General features: G+C 39.5%; 1 protein-coding gene across 1 annotated transcript in view; it reads right to left on the reverse strand.

Moving 5' to 3' along the window:
• CYP19A1 (cytochrome P450 family 19 subfamily A member 1) overlaps positions 1 to 22,877 on the reverse strand; it is a 39,972-nt gene that overhangs the window by 12,326 nt on the left and 4,769 nt on the right. The window contains exons 2-5 of the mRNA XM_084640492.1: positions 11,038 to 11,203; positions 9,068 to 9,218; positions 4,496 to 4,650; positions 397 to 573 (exon numbers count right to left, since the gene is read on the reverse strand). Coding sequence (XP_084496618.1) covers positions 397 to 573; positions 4,496 to 4,650; positions 9,068 to 9,218; positions 11,038 to 11,179 — 625 coding nt within the window. The 5' untranslated portion in view covers positions 11,180 to 11,203. The remainder of the gene's footprint in view (positions 1 to 396; positions 574 to 4,495; positions 4,651 to 9,067; positions 9,219 to 11,037; positions 11,204 to 22,877) is intronic.

The following is a 22,877-nucleotide window of genomic DNA, read 5'->3' on the forward strand; positions in this document are numbered from 1 at the left end:
GTTAGTCTCTAAGGTGCCGTAAGTACTCCTTTTCTTTTTGCGAATACAGACTAACACGGCTGTTACTCTGAAACCTGCCATTTGTTGACTATATCGTGATTGTTAGGAACATTGGAAAACTAGCCTAACTGTCAAGATGCAGATGCTACTTCTCGATACTTGGGTCTTGTCAGGCTTAAAAACTGAATACAGGTTTTTAAAGACCTTTTTAAGCTCTTGCTCATGATTAGAATTAATTGCAATCAAATCTGACAGTGTTATTAAAAACTGAGCATTAGAGCCAGACCATGATGTACTTACTCAGGCAAAACTCCCCATTCATGGCAATGGGAAATTTTGTGTGAATATGCACCTTAAAAGTGGATCCATTATGAGATATAAGAATGTTATCTGTACCATCCAAAGGGATCCCTAGAAAGAGTGTGTTAGAAGCGTCCAGTGTGATCTGTCTCATAAAATTCAGCACATTGATGTTTCCCAGTCCAGCAGTCACATCCTCCAATCTGTCCAGATGGTCTTTCGTTGATTCAACACAAATTGCTATCATGCGCACGAGACCTGGACCAGACAAAGCTGAAATGTACATATAAAATAGTCAGATTGTTCAACTTTCATGTTATCTGTATTATCCACCCAGTGGCAATAAAGTTGTAACAGATGATGATGTAACCAACGTAATTGGAATACAATATTTTTACAGTTTTTAGCTTTTTAACCTATCCTCTGATTTAAACAAAAAGCCCTCTTTGGACATATTGATTAAAATAGCAAAATGTTAAATCAAAGCAAATATACGCTCCCATTCCCCAGCCATTACTATTATAATACTTAACACAGTGTGAGGCTTAATTAATCTGGAATTTTCAATTCTCGGTGCCTTTGTTAGGTACCTGGATCCATATTTATGCACCTAAGTAAATGGCCAGATTTAGAAAGGAGCTGGGCAACAACTTACATTGACTTCAGTAGCTGTGGTGGTCAGCACCTGTCATGATTTAGTAAAACAACTTGAAATATCCTGAGCATGAAAGATGCTACATAAACCAAATTCTATTTAATTCTTCTCCATTTTCTAATTTTAACAAAGCTCTAGTAATAACATATACCTCATCATCTGCCCACTTTCTATAAAATTCCAGTAGACTCCAGTAGACTTTCCGTCTAGTCTATATTGGTTTCTAATGGTATCTTCTGATTTTTGCCAGGGTGGTTGTTCTCACATGGACTATAGGCTGTCTACAGAGCACTTGCTGGTGGTCTGTAGAGAACTAGCCAGCCACATGGTGGCTTGTCTATCTTACTACCAGATTGCATTAAAAGAATATAAGAATGGCCATTCTGGCTCACACCAATGGTCCATCTAGCCCAGTACCCTGTCTTCTGACAGTGGCAAGTACCAGATGCTTCAGAGGGAATGAACAGAACATGGCAATTATTGAGTGATCCATCTAGTTGCAGTTTCTGGCAGCCAGAGGTTAGGGACACCCAGAGTGTGGGGTTGCATCCCTGACCTATCCTCCATGAACTTAGCTAATTCTCCTTTGACCTCAGTTATACTTTTGGCCTTCACAACATCCACTGCCAGTGAGTTCCACAGGTTGACTCTGTTATGTGAAGTACTTTCTTATGATTGTTTTAAACCTGCTGCCTATTAATTTCATTGGGTGACCCCTGGCTCCTGTGTTGTGTGAAGCGGTAGATAACACTCTTTCTCCACACCATTCATGATTTTATAGACCTCTATCATATCCCCCCTTAGTTGTCTCTTTTTTTTCTAAGCTGAACAGACTGTCTTTTCAATCTCTCCTCATCTGGAAGTTGTTCCATTCCCCTAATAATTTTTGTTGCAATCCTCTGTGCTTTTTCCAGTTCTAATATATCTTTGATTCAGGGTGACCAGAACTGCATTCAGTATTCTAGGTATGAGTGTACCATGGATTTATGTAGTAGCATTCTGATATTTTCTGTCTTATCTATCCTTTTCCTAATGGTTCCTAACATTTTGACTGCCACTGCCTGTTGAGCAAATGTTTTCAGAGAACTATCTATACTAGCTCCAAGATCTTTTTATTGAGTGGTAACAGCTAATTTAGACCCCATCACTTTGTATGTTTAGTTGGAATTATGTTTTCCAATATGCATTACTTTACACTTATCAACATTGAATTTCTTGTGCCATTTTGTTGCCCAGTCACCAGATTTTGTGACATCCCTTTGTAACTCCTCACTGCCAGCTTTAGTCTTGACTATCTTGAGTAATTTTGTATCGGCTGCAAACTTTGCCACCTCACTTTTTACTTCCTTTTCTAGATCATTGATAGGGCCCTACCAAATTCACGGCCACGAAAAACGTGTCACGGACCATGAAATCTGGTCTTCTGCTGTGAAATCTGGTCTTTTGTGTGCTTTTACCCTATACTATACAGATTTCACGGGGGAGACCAGTTTTATCAAATTAGGGGTCCTGACCCAAAAAGGGAATTGTAGGGAGGTTATTTTAGAGGGGGTCACGGTATTGCCACCCTTACTTCTGCGCTGCTGCCTTCAGACCTGGGTGGCCGGAGAGTGGTGGCTGCAGACTGAGGGCCCAGCTCTGCAGGCAGCAGCGCAGAAGTAAGGGTGGCAATACCCTACCAAGGCATCCTTACTTCTGCGCTGCTGCTGGCGGGGGCTCTGCCTTCAGAGCTGGGCGCCTGGCTAGCCGCCACCGCTCTCCAGCTGCTCAGCTCTGAAGGCAGCGCTCCAGCCAGCAGCAGCGCAGAAGCATTGGGCAGCAGGACCACAAACCTCCCTACACTAACTTACGGAACCCCCCCACCCCAACTCCTTTGTGGATCAGGACCTCTACGGTTACAACACTGTGAAATTTCAGATTTAAATAGCTGAAATCATGACATTTACGATTTTTAAAATCCTGTGACCATGAAATTGACCAAACTGGATTGTGAATTTGGCAAGGCCCTAATTATTAATGAATATGTTGAAAAGCAGTGGTCCCAGTACAGATCCTTGGGGGAACCCCGCTATTTATCTCTCTCCATTGTGAAAAATGACCATTTATTCCAACCTAAAAATGTTATGGGTGGGATTTTTAAAAGCATTAGTCAACTCTGCTCCCAAGAAGTCAATGAGAATTTTAAAGTTCATTTAATGGGAGTAGACTTAGGCCAATTTTGAGTGTATTTGAAAATCATGCACTCAATGCTTACTCTACTCTTCAATGTAAGAAATTTCTGTAGTTGCCTCAAGGATGTTAAGCTATCATATATGGGGACAGGTGGTGAGTGGGAGGGGAGGAGGTCAACACTGTAACTGAGTTGGTGAACATTTGTGTAATTAGAAGTATACCTGCCCAGGACTGAGTAGACCAATCGAACCAAAATCTAGATGCCAATTGGAACCAGCTGATATTTTTCAGCAACAATGTCCGGTAGGGTGAAGATGTGGGACAAAACCCCAAAATAGGGGGTGGCAGAAGAATAATAGCATAGAAAACTTAGAATGATGGCAAATTAATACTTTTCTAATATTTCATGTCTTTTCAGCTTCTTAATTCAGGCCCCAAAATCACCACAGGGAGCTGTTGCAGTGAGCCCACAGCCTTTCTTGAATTATGGGGGGTTGCAGAAGGACAAAGTAATAAGGGAACTATTGAAACTCCGTGGGTTTGTTAAGAAACCTGCAAGTTTTGTTGGAATCATTAAAGTTGTTAGGTTCAAATGATCCCCAAATGTTATAAAAAGTCTACAATTGAAATTTGACAGTTTAGGTTTGTTGACACCATATGAGCCCAAAATTACAAACGTTGTGCAGCCCTAAAATAAAGTTTCAGGCCCAGATTCTCAAAGGAATTTAGGCACTTAATTCCCATTGAAAGTAATGGATGTTAATGGATCTAAATACTGCTGCAGATCTGGGACCCATTGTTTAGTATTGTCATAACACCTCACATTTCCTTTTTGAGTCTGGGCCTTGTTACATAGCAGCTAAGTTGATATTCTCAGCTGACCCTGTTACTTCCCTGATTTTCAATGTTCTAAAACAATTAATGATTCCTGCTGCACAGAGCTCTTAAGTTCATTCTGAAATGATAAACACATTTTAAATTAGGGTAGGAGTGAAGTTTCTTTGAAATCAGTTGAAGTTGGGATACAGAACCTTCTAGTTAAATAAATATTCTTACAAAATTGCCATTGAATTAAGATGAACACTGGGCCACAAATGTAAAAATATTCAAATCTGTGGCTTGTGGGACATAATTAGGATTTGCTTAGAGGAAATTAGGAATTTGCAAAGTTATTGAAAGTCCTTCTCTAGTGTCATGAGAATCAGGATGAGTGAGGAAAGAAGACTGAAATATTTTGAGGGGCTGGTCAGAGAAGGAAAAATGGCTCCTTATACTTACTTACACAAAATGCCAATCCCAGCATTTCAGAAGCACAAAATATATGGTACAGTAGATATGTGATAAATATAGAAATACATAATAATTTACCTTTGGTGAAAAAAGGTCGAATTTCTTTCCAGAGTGCTGGGTTATTATTAAATATAATACCATTTTCATGCATGCCAATGCACTGTAACCCAAGCTTGCTTCCAAATCTAGAGATATATTGCCCATGTTTCATTACATGGAAGATACTGGAGGATCTGGGAAAGGAAAAAAAGATCCTTTTGTAAATATATACCTTTAATTTGACTTATTCTACTTCAGGCCCAATTGTCTGAGGTGTTGATCACTTGTGAGACACAAAGCACTTTCAACTCAAACATACTATGCATGCAACATTGAGAATGCATCTGATGAAGTGAGCTGTAGCTCATGAAAGCTTATGCTCAAATTAATTTGTTAGTCTCTAAGGTGCCACAAGTCCTCCTTTTCTTTTTGCGAATACAGACTAACACGGCTGCTACTCTGAAACATTTCTTATACATACGATTCTTTAAAAGCCATGAATTGATTGACAGTATGATGCATGGCATTATTTTTATAAGTACAGTTTTTTTATACTTGGGCCTAGGCATGCACTGTTTTCTCAGTAAAATGGCAATTGACTGCTACGGAAATTCAACCGGAGTAAAGAGTGGAGATGCATAGAAATCTATCGGAACATAGACTTTGCCATACTGTCTCTGACAATGGCCAGTATCAGCTGCTTCAAAAGCAGATGTAAAACATTTGATGGCAGTTATGCAATAACATGTCTATAAGGGAAGTTGCTTCTTCACCCTCAACAGTTTTTGGTTGCATTTCATTTTGAATCATGAGGATTGATAACCTTTGTACATTTTTAATTTTGTTACATAATTCTAATGTAATAGAGAATGATGTTCTTATTATTCCTGTGTCTCATCCTTTAGTGATTTCTGTTAAGATTTGTTCCTCAATAATCTCTTATGGCAGGGAGTTCCACAAGGGATTGCATGGGAGTACAGACTTGGAAACCTTATATATACTCATTACCCTTGGAATGTGGTGGTGTGTTTTATTCGTGGAGAGTATTGTGTTTAGGAAGGTTGAGTCTGGTACTGAAAATACAACCCCCTACAACTGTTCACTAGCCCCAGACACATTAACAGAGTGAGATTTTCTAGGTTACCAGTTGAAATCCAGTCCAAATAACTGGAAATTGTTATAATCTAACAGCTTCTCAGTGACCTAAATGAAATGAGCTGGTGTTCCCGAGTGCACAGGCTTTCACATCTTAAAAACTACCAGCACCATTAGCACTAATTGGCAATAGGAAAAATTAAATACAAACAAAACAAACATATCCAAAAGTTTTGGAAGGGCTATAAATTCTCATGCTTCAGAGCATAAGCCAATCTCCATTAATGTGGGTTAGGAGCAAACCAAAGTAGTGAGTATTGCTAAGGAAACTCTCTGGTCACTTAAATCACATGATATTTATCTGTTTTCTAAGTAGATGATCCAGTCTTTATAAACTACTGTTGCTTCCATCCAAAATGAATGTACCTGTTCTCTTGTGAAAAAACAAATGTTGTGCTGAATGTAAAGATTTTGAACTATTGACCCCATTGGAGCTACTGACTTGCCACAGATAATTGTCCAAACTGAAGTTTCATTTTATGCAGGATATGAATGTGGCCATATTTTAATGTGATTTGGAATTCAGCATAATGGTTCTGAATTTTCTCTCTACTTTTCACTCAGCTCTCCTTAGGACCACAGTCATATTCTGATCATTTTGACAGGCTCAATTTATAAACTATGGGACTGCAAAACTGCATAGCCTGTCTTTGAGGGATTGAAATGTTCAGATGTTAGATCCCATCAGTCATAGCAGGCATATACTGCCACCTACGCATTTTATAGATATTTGATCATTGGCAAACCGATGATGAAACCACAAATATACATGTGTAATAAAATTCTGCTACCTGAACATAAACACTACCCATTGGAGAATAAGGGAAGTCTCTCACAAGGATGCTCCTTAGAGACGAGTAAATGTGACCTCAGTCTTCCAGTTTCATAGGGCTCAATCCTGCAAGGTTCTGAGTCCTGTGGACCATTAGCTGCTTTGCTGGGTCAGAGCCAGAGTGCTCATTGCTTTGCAAGATCCAGCCCATAGTGCGCAACATGCATCACATGATTCAGTGCCTGGTCTAACTATGTAACCCACGGTGAATGCACAATATAACAAGGACCTTGCTTTACCAGTATATGGTAGTTAGTTACATTACAATTCTTTGCTTTCATATGTTTAATATAAAATTAATAATTAATTAGCAGAGATTAGAAATACTCATATATATAAAACCAAAGAAGAAATATTACAAAAACAAAGTATGTGTCAAAAACAACCCTAAATAAATAAATAACCCCAACACCACCAGAATATACCCTCCTCTTTTTCTGTTAACCATGCTTATTCAATTATCACACTCTGGCAAACTGGCCTCCATCAGCATTACTGCTTTAGAACCCAATTTCCTGTAGAGGGAGCTAGCTGCTTAGAAATGCTGATCCAGTGGCACAAACTGATCAGATCAAAGACACCAAAGAAAGGAAGAGTGAGACTGGCAGAGATCAAACAGTCAGCCACTTTTCATGCCACACACGCTTCAGAGACCAAAGTCTGAAATCCTTACTCAGTGTTAACTGAGACAAAACTCTCATTGGAACTCATGGCCTGAGTGAAGACAATGGAGTTTTGCTATTGCCTTTAATGGGGCCAGGATTTCACCCAGGGAGTTTTGCCTGAGTAAAGATTGAGTGAACACTAAGGACTAGAGTACAGGGTAGAGCAGAGGCAGACAATCAGAGAGGAATTCTGCTTCAAGGATTCTGCCAGGGGATTGTGCTCAGAGTTGCAACCTTTCAGGGAGTGCAGTATATTCCCCCGTGTCCCTACTGCCCTGCTCTCTTTCCCTTCCTCCCCACCGCTCCTGGGCGTCCATTGTGGTGGATTGTGCAGGGAAGGAAGAGTCCCTGTACTTCCATGCGCGCAGGGAGTGGAATGACGACAGGCCCATCACAGATGTGCAATCGTGGGGAGAGGCTCCCTATGCTCTTTTCCAACCTGTACACTCACCTAAGTGCAGATTTCAGGATTTATCCCTGTCTGAGCAGAGAGAAAAAATAAAGGTAGCTATTAAAATTGGGTTGGATTTTGCTGATGGAAGCTATAAGATCATATTTCATAATAAAATTATGCAATCAAGGCCTGGAGGAGACAATGTAAATTGTATTGCAGACTCTGCAAATCCCTCTGTGCATCTGCTTTTAATCTAAGTGGAGTTGATGGCAAAAGTTCAATTGCCTTAAAGGGAGCAGGACTGTACCTGTATTTTTACAGAGCTCAGATCTTGCTGTTTAACTGTGACAGGCCCTAAGAACCACTGTGTATGCTCTATTGACATTGTAAAGGATTTTTAAATATTAGTTTTCCATGTCCTGTCGTGGTTTTTAAGTGAGAGGCAATCCTGACCAAAGCTGAGGTAATGACTGCACAGTCTGATTCATCTGCTGCATTAATTTGTGTATCTGATTATTTCTTATAGACCTGAATCAAATAGTGAAAGAGAGCAATAAGCAGTCTTTGCATTTACACAGTCTGACATGTTTTAAGCATTGTGTGGACATTAAGTAATTAATCCTCACTACCCCTATATCCAGTCAGGAGGACGGGTAGTATTCTCATTGTCATTACCAGTTAGGTAGAAACTGAGACAGAAAGGTGAAATGACTTGCCCAAATCTGTACAGAGTCAGTGATAGCATCAGGATTAGAGCTCATTTCCCTGGACTACAATGTCTTTCAACAAGCTGGCTCTGACTTTTATATGACTGACATATCTGAATCCAGAATAGTTAGAATGGCTAATCCAACAGTTGTTTTTGTTGTTCTTTATGTGTGGAAAAGACTTTATTAGAATTTTCATTTATGGAAAAATCCTCATCCTTATTACGAGTGCCCAGAACGTCCAATAAAAAAATCACTCCCCAAAAAACAAAACAAAACCCCCACCTCTATTGCAGTTAGTAAAACTACATGGTCCAATTCAGCAACATGTTTAAGAATATGTAATTTAAACACATGAGTAGTCCCATTGATTCCAACGGGATTACTCATATTCCTGAAGTTTTGCATGTGCTTAAGTACCTTGCTGAATTGGGGCCATAATCTTCAGCTTTTACTCACATTTTGAGAAAGATCTCCATGAGGCTATATGAAATTAATTTTTGGCTTGATCCTGCAGGTTATCAATCAATGTTCTTATATAGTGTCTTATACTCAGTAGTCGTATTATAATTAATGCAGTAGAAGTGAGAGTAAGTGTTTACAGGATTGGGCCTTAGGGTCTGATCCTTGTTCCATTGAAATAAATGGCAAAACTCCCATGTACTTCAGTGGTGCAGGGCCAAGCCTGTAGTATATAAGTATTGACATTCAGAAGCTGCACACAAAAAGAGAGTCAGCAAGTAGCAGAAGATAGAAGATTTCTGTTAGTGAGAAACAATTTTGAAAATCATGAAATAATTCTAATATAGCAAAGTGCCTGGCAATGTATATTATTAGAGACAGAGAACAAAGATTTACTTGCTAATAATGAGTGTTTCCTCTCCACTGATCCAGACTCTCATAAATTCTCCATACATCTTATTGTAATAGTTGCAGGCATTGCCCACTCCCATCCAAAGGAATCTCCCATGTGAAATGAGGGGACCAATTCCCATACAGAAACCAGGCCCTAAGGAAAAGGTTAAAGAAAAATATGACTCTTAACAACTGATTAGAAAATATATCAGTATCACTCTTTGCCAAGGATCCTTAACACCCAAGTCACAGAGTCTATTGGACATTTGATTTCACATAAAATTGGCTTATGCAACCTGATATGGAACACCTGTATCTGCAGAGTTGATCGTTTTATATCCACAGCAGCTTGATCCTGAGCCTGATGTACATTCTGTGTGCATGTAATAAACTAGACTCTGAACCTTTTTCTGATACTTCAAGCCGATGACTATGGGGTGGTTTTCATTTAGAGGTATAGTGGCTAGGTATCAAGGCAAAGGAGTAAGAAATAGTTCAAAGAATAATAATATCATACTATTGTTTATCCACTTGCAAATTTAACAAATAGTTTTAGTGACAAGGGCCTTTTTTAGACAGTAATATCACCTACAAAAGTCAACTTCCTAGCTTTCTTTTAATATAAAGAATAGTAAATGAGGAAAATACAGTTTTAGAGGATTGGTTTGTATAAGAGCATTCTACTCAATGAGTTTATGAAAAGTAACATTCTAATGTAAGAGGTCAGAATGGAATCATCTAAATTTAGTCAATGGTTATGATTCTGAACTGAGTTCCACCAGTGTAAATCTAGAATAACTCCATTGACTTCAGTAGAGTGATTCCAGAGATGCACTAGTGTAACTTAGAGCAAAATTTTGTCCCCTAGGGGAAAAAGTGTGGGGGAAGAGTCTTAGAATGGCTAAAGGAACCTGTTCTAAAGGGACCCCCCTCTGTTCTACGTGGTCAGTCTAGTCTGGCTTGCCTGCTGTAATGTCTTGGGATTTTTTCAGAGACATGAAAGAAAGCAAGTACAGTTCTTACAGAAAAGTTTCACACATTATGTTCACAAGATGTACAAATACCTCAAGATACTAGCCTTTATGAACAGGAATTAGAAGCCAGGGTTATTTAACTGTAAATTTAAGGCAAATGAATGCTGTTATCTCTCCTGGTTAATCCCATAAAGCATTCAGGCTGGACTACATAACCTTCTGCAAACGCTTTTCCAGTATTCTCTGAACTCTCCATGAATAAAGGTTATTCAAAGATAGTTTGCCTGGGTCTCCTCTCAATTAGTTTTACTCAGGTGTAACCCCATTAACTTGAATAGCTATTCCTTATTTACACCAGTGCACTATGGTCCAGTTTATGGAAATGTATTATCCTGTACCTAATGGAGAATAAACTGAACAAGTGACATCTACATATGTTCCTGAAAACCTAGCAACAAGGGTCATCTGAATGGGAGGACTTTTGATGTTGGTCCATAAGGGGGCTGTTCTTTAGTGTCAGATACATGGGAAAAGGTGGGTAACCAAAAAGCTCCAAAATGACCCCATCCCCTAAATTAGGCTTGTTTCGAGCAGAAAGCATCTTCCAAAGCTCTGACGTTTGCAACTGTAACAAAATGTGAAGCTCTAAAACATCCATGAAAATAATCCAGACCATAAATATCTAGGCACCATGCTTAAAATTATATACTATTATTCTATCATATGCACACAAGGAGAGATCTGTTCTGAAGAAAGTAAATAATGTGATACTTTTAGCTGACTAAACAAACTTTAGTGCACAAAGTAGGGGGCAAATTGGGCACTTCAGATTTTTGTTTTTCTTAGCATTAAATCTCTCCTATATTTTATACAACATATTCCTTCTGTGTTTCCTTGATATACACTTATTACCCATCACACCCCTTTTTAGCATAGTGTGAACAACCAAAAAACCCCTTTGTAGCATTTTGGGGGATACCATGTCTAAAATCAATTTACCTGGTATTGATGTTTCTTCATAATTCCATATTAGGAAAAGAAAGCACATGAGGAGGAGTATGGGCACGGTGGCAGTTGGCATCACTTCTGGCACCACTCTGGTGATATTGTAATGCATCAGATTCAGGGTTTCCAGTATCATCTTTTCTAAGAGAGTCTACTTTGCCTTCAGGGGGAAAAATATGGAAAGAGGCAGAAAGTTTCAAAATGCTAAGACACCTTTAATCGGTACCTTGCAACCCCTTTGCAAGTCCTGTAACTGAGCAAATTCATACCAGTAGTAGCTTTGTTTTATAATGAGACTGGCTGCTTAGACAAGACAAGCTAAACCACAAGTCAAAACAGACGTACAGCAGATTTACTTTTTGCCCAGAAATAACAAAGCATTTCTGACCTTGGTATTGAAGCTCAGGTTCCTTTGGATGCTTTGGCCAATAGACCTTTTATCTTTGATATTGCCCTTGGCTGGCCAACAATGACGTTAACTCCAGACAGAGTGCCAAATTTCTAATCATAATAAAAGAAATTAAACACTCAACACATATGGAGGGGTTGAATGAACTCACTTGTAGTCTTTTATCTAAGATACCTACCTTTTTTCCCCCTCCATGTCACTAGCATTTGTGAATGTCCTTGGGTTTCCAAAATAACCAAGTATATTTCCCAGTAAACAAATGTAGCTTGCCCTGGGTAAAAATTAGCAGGCATCTGGATAAAAATTATATTGGGCTTTATTTTTATCTGACACTGAGTGTTGTAATGCTTTGCCTTTCTTTACTTTTTTCAAAATATTTAGCAGAAGAGTATAGTACTTGTCAGACCAGACCATAGATTCATCAGGCCTAGTGCCATATTTTCTCTTTGACAAAGACCAATGCTTGACTCTTCAAAGGAAGTCAAAAACATAACAAACCATGCTGTAAAAAAGGGAGAAGAAGGGTTCCTTGCTGGTCCCTGCAGATGTTAAGTTATGCCATAAAACATGGGATTTGATTGTCCCTGTGGAGGCAGATACTGTTATCTGTATGAGGATGACCATGCAGCGGGGTGGGGGAGCATTGTCCAGCTTGCCAGGGAAGAGGGAATAGTGCTTTACGTGTGTGTGTGAGCGTGTGTGTGTGTGGGGGTGCAGGGTGCTGCAAAAAGGGGGAGTGGGTCAGTGTGATGACACTGACTCATCCCCAAGGACCAGAAGGGTTGGGGAGTTGAAAAGGGACAAGCACAGCAAGAGAAGCCCCTTTTCCCCTGGACCAGGGGTTCAGCACCCACCCACGCTCCCTCCCCTTGAGGCGGCGAAATACTAGGTTTGGTTGGGACCTGCTGTGGGCATCATGCTAGCTGCTCCTTCCTGGGGGGCTGGGCAAGAATTTTTCCCTCACCACCATATTGGCCTAGGTGGAGTGGGGTGGGGGTGGGGGTTTGTCTTCCCAACAGTGGGTTCCGGGAGAGTGAGTAGGGAAGGGAGTTAGGCTATGACGTTACAACTCATTATGTAGGTGTGGGGTGGTTGTGCAGTGCACGGAAGGGATACAATGACCTCATAAATGGCTTTGTAAAGGACATATAAAAGAGGTGTTGGTTAAAGGAGCAGAATGAGGGAGTTCAGGGCTCCTATGACTGCTACAGAAGGAAACCAGCCCCTCTTTCTTATAGCCCACCTTAACCCTTGTTTGTGGGTGGTGGTGGTAAGGTCCCAGCAATGGGTTGGCTGGGGGACCTGGATGGAAAAAGGGGGGGGGGGCTGGTGAAAGCCTGCCAGGTAGATATTGAATGAACATGGAGTTACCTGCATTGTACACTTTCATCTGCTGGGTAGTCCCAGACATCTAATAACAAAGTCGTGGCCTGATTAAAACCATATCAAGTGTCTCCTGTCCTTCTTTTGGTATAGCCAGACAAGAGATGTTTTACAGCTTGTTACTGTGCAATACATTAGATTAGATGAGTAAAACACCCTTTTAACTCTGGTCTTACAATAACTGTCTATTTGTGTTGTTGCCTAATCACTTAATATCTAAGTTCCAGGGTATAGGTACTCAGCATGTCCAGGTACAGCTGTTCTAGCTATTTCTTCCCAATAGTTTGTGTTTTCATAATATTTATCTTGAAACTTTCTCTCATATTGTGCTTTTATTTATTGTGTGTTTTTGTCTCGTACTGTAGACGAATGTACTACCATACTCAGTTAGCATTAAGAGTATTATTATTATTATATTTATGTAGTGCACAGAATGTGCTAGCTGCTTTACAGAAAACAAGAAGATGAGCTTACAATCTAAGTAGAAGATGTACAGAATACAAACGAAGGATGGGGCAGGGAAGTAATGATTCAGAACCTTATGAATTGAAGTGTTGCTACAGTGTTTTGGATCATTACTGTGAAATACTTGTAGCACTTTTTAAAGAAAATGTCTTACTGTAAAACAAAATGCCAAATGACCCTTTGGAAATATGTGTACTACACTGATAGGTACTTGGATCTCTTGATGCCTTTTGTACCTCTGGATGCTCCTATATCTTACGTTGCTTTACTGTTGTCCTCTCTTGCATGCTGGGAAAGCTTTGTGGATAAAAGCACAGGAGATCAGAGCTATATTCGTTGCTTTGTCACAGCCTTACCAGGTGAGTCTGGCCAAGTCACTTGACCTCTTCAAAATGCAGGTAATTATACTATAGTTATCCACAAGGTACTATGAAGACTAATTCATTAATGTCTGTAAAGCGTTTTAAGATTCTGGGATGGTAGTATAATTGTATTCTAATTATTGTTGTTCTGACTTCAACAATGATTTTGATGTTAACAATATGTGGCTCCATAGTAGCAAGAAGGTAACTGCCTTAAAGATTATAGATTTCATATATGGTAATGGAGATGTCTGCTTTTATATGACCGTAAAATATAAGCATAGAAAGTGCTGCCTATGAAAAAGTTTGCTTTCTTCTACAATTCAAGAAAATATACCCTGAGAACAGGGTGTGCGTATCACCGCTGTGTATCTTTGCTCTCTGGTAAATTTAATGGACTGTGATTTAAAATAAGTACCATTGACATGCCCCTATATCTGCTGCAGAAGATGAAGACAGCAATGGAAGTTTTAAGAATGCAGTGGAGATGCAGAAACAGAGGTTGAGAGTCCAAAGTAGCCCCTAGTGTCCTTTCTGACCCCCAAGTCCTCTCCTCTGGAACCTTCATCTCCTAAAAATCCAATCCCTACTGTGTAAGACATTACGTCTCCAATATGTCTCCAGTACATGTATGGAATGTGATAGATTAAATCCTGGATTAACATGAATCCCATGACTTTTACTATCACCTTCCCAGAACCTAACTCTAGGGACTAGATTTTCAAAAGAGCTCAGCACAAGGGAATGCAATTGGATGCTGAGCTCTTTTGAAAATCTGGTCATCCACAGGTTTCAGAGTAGAGTGAGCTGTAGCTCATGAAAGCTTATGCTCAAATAAGTTGGTTAGTCTCTAAGGTGCCACTAGTACTCCTTTTCTTTTTGGTCATCCATAGAGGCTTGTTTGTCCTGGTGAACCTGGTATTTCATTGGTTAGTATTAAATGAGTGTTTTAATTTGAATTGGAACAGGAATCCAATTTCCCCATAAGAATGAATGTAAATAGTGGGAGTTACGTTCTAGGGAAATTTTTTTGCCAGTCAGAAGACATTATATACATATACAGTATAAGTTTTAAATAACTGTAAACAAGCAATTTAATACTGTACTCACCAATGATGATTGTGAAGCTTGGTTGAGGCAGGGGCGTAGTGGGGTCGGAGTGTGGGGGTTTGCCCCATTCCACCTGCTCGGCACTCCTGCCTGGGAGCAAGGTCGGGGGCTTGCCTGCTCCCTGGCTGGAACGCTGGGCAGGCAGAATGGGGCAAGCCCCTGCGCCCCAACCCCATTCCCCAGCAGGAACACCAGGCGGGCAGAGCGGGGCAAGCCAAACAACGTTATAACGGAATATTGTGTGTCTTTAAACGAGGATATTCTGTAATAGATCAGCAACCTAATAACAAAACAGTGTTAACCAGGACGACTTTAAATGAGGAGTTACTGTACTTTCAAGTTAAAAGTCTCTGGCATAGGAGAATGACGTTGTTCAGTTCCTTCATCCATAGATGTATGTTTCCCCAACCTATCTGCTACCCCAAATACTACGTCCTAGAAACACCATTGCCCACAGCCACCACCCAGACAGTGAGATAACAAGTATCTAAATGTTTCCTTGTACTACATCTGTTGTTTAGAAAACAAAATATGGGGCCAGCTCAACAGCTTAGAGGCAGTTCTGTGTGCTACCAAACAAGAGACCTACCCTGGGCTCACTTTTTCACTCCAGATTGTTGGTCCAGCGCATGATGCAGTTGAGGAGCTTATCTCCCAGATGAAGGTTTAGGCTTGTGTCACTTTTGTGACCTGAGCCAAAGGATAGGCAAAGTGAGGGGCAGTATGGATAGTGGTAAGAGAAGGAGATGGTAGGAGTGGGGAATAAAGAGAAAAACAAGGCTTAATGCAGGTACATTTTTAGAGTGGTCTTCCTGGGTGTCAAGCCCGAATGAAGCCGTTGACAGTCGGCTTTTGGAGGTTTGTGTGTTGCAGAGAATGGAGCTATCACAACTTGTGAAATGCAGCTATTGTGACTGCAGTTGTGTGGGATCTGAAAAACTTGAGTGGAAGAAGTGGCTAGTAATTGAACAAACACATTTTTTAAAAATGCAATTGTTTTCACTGCGCAATGATATTTATATTAATGACAGTAGTGCATGATTGCAAACTAAAAACAAATAGAAACACCTAGCACTCTTACTTGAAATTGAGAGATTAATTAGAAACAAGTTTGGGTGCTTTATGTGTGTTACCACAATATCTGGATGCAAGCATGCTTGAATGTATAGTGTACCAATGGATGAGTTCCTCCATTTTTCACCTAGTCTCCATCCCTTTCCACCTGCTACATCACTTCATGAGCCTACAGTCTCCAGATGGTAGTATGTACCAAAACAAAAATAGCACATCTGTGTGGATTAGACATGGAGGAAATGAAGGTGTTTCTTTTCGGAAATGCCAAAATTTTAGCCATATATAAGCCATATATTCATTACAAATTCAAACTCTGCGACCCTGCTTTTCAAGGGCTGCTGGTCTCTCCTACCAACCTTTGGCAGCCAGTGAACAGCAGATTCTTTGTTAACCTGCCAGTGAAAATTAATATGCTACATTCCCTTAGCAATGCAAAACATGACATTATTTTTGTCTTGTGGTGGGTTCATCCTTTGCCTCTGTCTTTAGTAATCCATGGCAATAAAGGCAGCAAACAGAAATAAGTGACAGCACATTTGGATGCTACAGCATGGAATAACAGCTGTGCAAAGGCCCATACATACAAATATTTCAACTGCAGGCTCAAATGCCATGTGAGGGTCCTGAGCACCTAGCAGGAAGTACTCAACATCTTGCAAAGTTGAACCCCAAAGTATCTTCCAGGCAATCCTAGATTTTGAACATGTTCACAGCTGGGATTTTGTCCCATTGTAAAGATATGGACCAGCTGCAAAATTCAGACCAAGAAATCGATGCAGACTTCAAACCCCTCCAAAATTCAAGGATTATGGGGGTTTGAGGTCAGACTACTTCTACTTTTAACACTTATTCTTCTGTCAGAATAAAAATTGCACCTCTCTGATCCTTTGTGCGGTGGCATGAAGACAACTCAGTTACACCTTGTCATTAGTTTGAATTTTACACTGAGGACTAACTTATTTTGGATGGGTGAGCATTGATGTTATTTTTCTACTTTACTAAGACACAATCTATTTCAGAGTGGCTTGAGAAATAAAATGGAAAATTACAGCGTCTTTCTTTTAAGTGTTACGCTTCACAATATGTGCTTCAGTGTTTAAAGGTGTAACTTACAAACCATCAATCAACACTGATACAAACACATTCATGTGTTTAACTTCTTGTAATTCAGCCTTTTTCCATGACTCTCCACTTTCTACTTTTAACTGTCATTCACTTCCCTTTTTCAATGAGTCATTATATTTCTAGATAATAAAACCTGTTGAATGTAAATGTTTACGAATAAATGTAACTTAAATATACTTGGCCTAATTCTTATTTACACTAAGACCTTTTAACATTATTCTGCCTTAAAGTTATGGCCCCCTTTATACTACCAGAGTGGTGTAAAGGACTCTTAGGGTATGTATTCACTGTAAACAAAAAGCAACAACAACAAAGGTGTGTTCTTAACTCAGGTTAGCTAACTTGGATTAAAATAGCAGTAAAATGAGGTAACTCAGGTTAACAGCTTAAGTTATAGTTTATACGAGCGCCTTGGGTTGAATTTGACCTGCTAATCTGCTTAAAACCCAAGTTGCTTTGTCTTCACTGCTATTTTAACCTAAGTTAGCTAGCCTGAGTTAAAAACACACCTGTACTTTGCAGGGAAGACATACCCTCAGTGTAGATAACAATCATAGAATCATAGAATCATAGAAGAATAGGGTTGGAAGAGACCTCAGGAGGTCATCTAGTCCAACCCCCTGCTCAAAGCAGGTCCAACCCAACTAAATCATCCCAGCCAGGACTTTGTCAAGCCAGGCCTTAAAAACCTCTAAGGATGGAGATTCCACAACCTCCCTAGGTAACCCATTCCTGTGCTTCACCACCCTCCTAGTGAAATTGTATTTCCTAATATACAACCTAGACCTCCCCCACTGCAACTTGAAACCATTTCTTCTTGTTCTGTCATCTGCCACCACTGAGAACAGCCTAGATGCATTCTCTTTGGAACCCCCCTTCAGGTAGTTGAAGGCTGCTATCAAATCCCCCCTAACTCTTCTCTTCTGCAGACTAAATAACACCAGTCCTCTCAGCCTCTCCTCGTAAGTCATGTGCCCCAGACCCCTAATAATTTTTGCTGCCCTCCGCTGGACTCTCTCCAATTTGTTCACATCCCTTCTGTAGTGAAAGGACCATAACTGGACACAATACTCCGACCTCAAACTCTTTCATAAAGAGAACAGATTTCACTTACATTTCTTAAATATATTCTCTCGTGCACAGAAAAACGTTGGTCCTAGATTCAGTGAGTGTTAAGTGCCCAAATTTGCAGGTTTCTATTTTTTATGTCTATTTACTTTAAAAAAAAGTTTGTTGTGAGGAGAGAGTGGGACGATATTTATCCATAGAGAATCACTTCAGCTGAGCCATCCTGCCTACCAAACTGCTTATACTCCTTCCTGTATCTGCCTCTCCTGATGACAGCCATATGTGGCCTCACTTCAGTGTTATTCTAGGAAATAATATGGATCTGATGCAGAAGAGTTTATTGACAGACAAACTTGCCTAGATAATAGATCTTGCTGCAAAGACTCTTATTTTCTTGAATTTCTATTATATATCCTTTGAATCTTTTGATAAAAGACTTAGAAACTTAACAAAACCAGGAATGACAACTGAATTAGTGACAGAGGCTTAGCTATTCCTGGTAATTTCTTCCTGGAATGTACCTTGTGTGTATTATTCCTTTCATGAATAAAACAGGCTGATTTGTGTATTTGGTTAGATTCTTGCTAATGGACTGTGTCTTTACTTTACTTTACTTTAAGGAGAAAATTAATAGATTTTATATTTTCAGGGAGGCATGTGGTATATTGTAGATCAAATAATTAGTGAAGTGAAAGGGGAAGCAATGGTGAAATTAGCAAAAAAAAAAAAAGAAAAAGGGGGGGGGTTATTGCTTTCACATCTTGATTTTTATTTTGAGTAGAAAATGCTTCAAACATGTTAATTCACTTTGCCTGTATCTTGACTAGGAGACAGCCTTAAAAAAAAAAGTAAAAGTCAAATACTGGGGGGAAGCGCATCTCTATTCAAGAGAGAGGGTTTTGTGAGACAGAATGTTTCTATCATTGCGGAGCTATGAGTGTTTACTGCAAGTTTCAACTGCTGCTGAAGTATTTGCCACCAGAGGTCGCTGTAGATTATAAATCTAAAAGGTCTGTAATCAAGTAAATTAGGAAACTTCTAGACTGAACTGAATTCCTTAAAATAGATGTTGCTGTGAGTGATTAGATGGGCTTCAGTCAAGCATAAGAATGTCCAGGTTTTAATGATTTTTGTTTTTTTCTCTCAGGTTATCAATGTTGTAAATATATAAGTTTTAAAATAAAAGTAGGGAACAATAATCCTTCTCACCTGGCTCACAGAATGTGTGATGGCACAGGCCATGAGGTCAGAACTCAGTGTGGTACACTAAGTATGGAGGAGTTTATGATTCCTCATTGGGAGAGAGGTTAACTAATCCCAGAAGGTTCTTTACAGAGTCAGTCTTGCCTGTAGGAATTTTCCTCCACTCCTAACAGCGAATCAATGCTTCAGGGGAGGGGAACGTTCCATCCTTTATTCCAGGAAAGGTTTTAAGCCTCCTTGAGAAAGTATAGCTACCTAGTTAAAATTATAAGGCATCAAGAGTTTTGCAGAGTAACATCATCCTCACAAATGACTCTGGCTTAGCTCAGGTCAGAGTATTTTCTCTGAATAGCTGGGGATAACAAATTCGGATATGTTTATTTAACTGTACACAGGTTTTACAAAAGTGTAACTCCACTGACTTCACTGCTGATTTACCTTGGTGTAAGTGAGGGGACCTCAGGTGTTAATTGTATAGTACTTTCCTTATTCTAGGGGTAAATTTTACCGATTGCCTGCTTTCATTGCTAGTTTAAGGTTGAAGGTTTCATTCAAATAGCAAAGGCTCAGCCATCCAATTGTGAGTAGACACCTGCCAAAAGCTGTGTGTTGCACATTACATGTTCATCTCTGGCCAAAAAATTATGTTATGTTTATTCTGTGGATGCTGCTTAAATGTGATATAAAGAAAGAGCTAAAGTGGAGAGGAACCAGGGAAAATGAAGTACACCTTGATGGGGATAAAAGGAGTTAATTTCATAAATAAGGGAAATGGGTAGACAATCCCCATATAAAAAGTTTCCAAATCAATTCTGTTTTACTCCAACCAATAATATTCCAGTGCAGGATATTCATAAGGAATGTGACTATTCACATAAAGAAGATTTTTTTGACTGCTGTAGTCCACACAGTTGTAGTGAACTCTATGACTATTCTAAACATGCTTTTTTAATAATAAGGCTGTGATGTGTTTTTCTGGCAATAAAATCCATAGCTTGAAGAAACTATTTATATAGATTATAGTTTGTCTGCAAGACTTGTGCAGAACTCCTTCAGCATTAGTGCTCTGATATGAACAATATGATTATAATTTATCTCGTTATGGGCATGATTTTGCCAGGTGCTGAGCATTATAGCCCAAACCAGAAAAACAATCATGCTGTAAACTAAGCACATGAATAATCCCACTGAAGTCAGTGGGACTCTTCACATGCTCAAAGTTTAAGCATGTGCTTAAGTGTTTTGCTAGATTGATGTCAAGTACTCAGCACCTTGCAGGATCAAGCCATGTAGCTTTTCCCTTCTGATTGCAAAAGGATATTGAATATGGCCATAGAAATTCCTCTGGTGCTATATGCAGTTTTTCTCTAATGCTGTAATTCTTACAAGATGTGAAGGAATGGCAATAAAAGAGTTCCTTCAGGATGTACCATGCACCTGATATCTGCCTATCACTCCTTCCTGATATTTTTTTGTTTTCAGAAGTTCCATGATTTCTTATTTCCCTTTTTACTTGCTTAATAGTGACTCCATTATGACAAAGCATACACCTTGCCATAAATGATGCTATCCGCATTTTCTTGCATTTTGTAATAGGATGTGCAGTGCTACCTTCCAAGAGTTACTTGTTTACATTTTTCTACACCAGAAAAAAGACTTTTTTATTTTGGTCCATATAGTGGGGTTTTTGTGTTTTTTTTGAAAATCTTCATTCCACATTAGAAAAAGAAACACAATTCCCTAATCTGCACATTTAACCATAATTAATACCCAATGCCTACAGTTAACTCTTCCCCAATGGTTTCTAGAGCTATAGTCAGCACATCTAAAACTAGGTCAGTCACATAGATCTGACTTTTTAATCAATTTTACATAAAATCATTAGGTTATATTCCAACATCTTAAAGATGTTGCAGGTTTGGTGTCTTGTAGTTAATCCTGCAGTATTTGGCAGAGTATGAGCTCAACCAAAGTCCCCCCAGCAATTCCTTTAAACTTTCTTTTTTTCTTTGAAAAAATTTTTGGAGGGAGTAGAGGCAAAGTGGGTGAAGTAACCAAGACACAGGGTCTTCATTGAGGGGCTGAGATGGAGTGGGGGACTTTATACTGGACCTCTTTGCAGTCTGAGAGGAATTCAGCACTACTCTTGTTTAATGATGAAAGGGTGAGGAGTTTGGCAATTTATTGTGTTTTGGGGCAGGTGAGGTATGAGAATGTGGGGTATGTGTCACCATAGACAGTAGAACCTAGAGGTCCTAGTTGAGATCAGGGTCCCATTGTGCCAAATACTGCACAAAAACCTAACAAGAGACAACCCCTGCCTTGAAGAAACTGTAAAGAGAGACAAAGATTATCTCCACTTTACAGATGAGGAGCAGACACACAGGGTAGGTTTAAGTGACTCGACCAAGGTCACACAGGAAGTCTGTGGCATACATAGCAATTGACCCCAGGTCTCCTAAATCCCAATCCAGTATTATAATCAACCACTATGTCTGTCAATCCTGGCAGAGAGAGAGAATTGCATGTGAATGGGTCTATTCTCTCTTTTCTTAGGACCCAGAGAGCCATATTGGGACAAGCAAGGATCTGTTGTCACTTCTGTTCAAAGAATACTAGAAGGTGGTGCTGGAGATAGGGAGGCAGTTCGGGTTTCGGTACTGTCCCTCAGGTGACATGTTTTTCATTTGATCACTTACCTTTGAGTGTCGGACTAAGAGTGGGGCACCGTGCTGAACTAATTAGTTAATTAATAAGAGTGGGGTGATGTTGGGATGGGGGGACAACCAAAGCAAAAGGAAACGTGCCCTTTCAGTTGAGTGGATCCACCCTTTTGTGACACAGGTAACGTAGGAGTCTTATTGGATTCTTGGCTCTTTTATATGTCCAGATAAAAGTTGTAGATAAGAATATATTTTCCATCTTTGCGTAGCAGGGTGGTTGTTACCTTGCCATTATTATCCATGCTTTTGTCATCTCCTGTTTTGATTACTGTCATGTACATTGGGTTACACCAGAAGACCATTCAGAAACTTTAATGCAAAATGCAGTTGCCACTTGTCATTCAGGGAATGCATTATATCCATGTCCCAGAGACTGTGCTGGCTTCCGATTTCCCTCTGCATGATATTAACAATGCTAGTTTTGAGCTGCAGTGCCCTGCAAGATTTTGATCATAATAATTAGTATCATGTTTGAGCTAAAAATCCCTTTAGAAATCAAAGGGTAGGGGTTAGGCTTTTCCAATGAAGTCACTGCCCTCCCACCCCCCATTGGTGCTCAAGTTTGTTGACCTTCCAAGTAGTCAACCAATCTTCTCAATTAACTCAGGCCATTTCTGAGTGGTGGATTGGGAAGTATGTTCATTTTCATTATACTGGATATTTTAAAAAGTCCTGTTGCTCATGCACGCAGAGAATTATAGGTGAACAATAGAAGTTTATTAAAAATATTTCACCAGCTGAAGCAATAGAGTCAAAGAATTCCTATTCACAGCCTCATAAACATGCACTTGATACGGCACTATTAGTAGTAAATCTTTTTTTTCCAGAGGATATCTAGAAAACAGAAGATGAGAGATCTGGCCTTAATTTCACTGTATGATTAAGTTTATTAGTAGTACCCTACCTATACAC

This window comes from Lepidochelys olivacea (assembly GCF_965140295.1).
Source record: "Lepidochelys olivacea isolate rLepOli2 genome assembly, chromosome: 10".
Lineage (NCBI taxonomy): Eukaryota > Metazoa > Chordata > Testudines > Cheloniidae > Lepidochelys > Lepidochelys olivacea.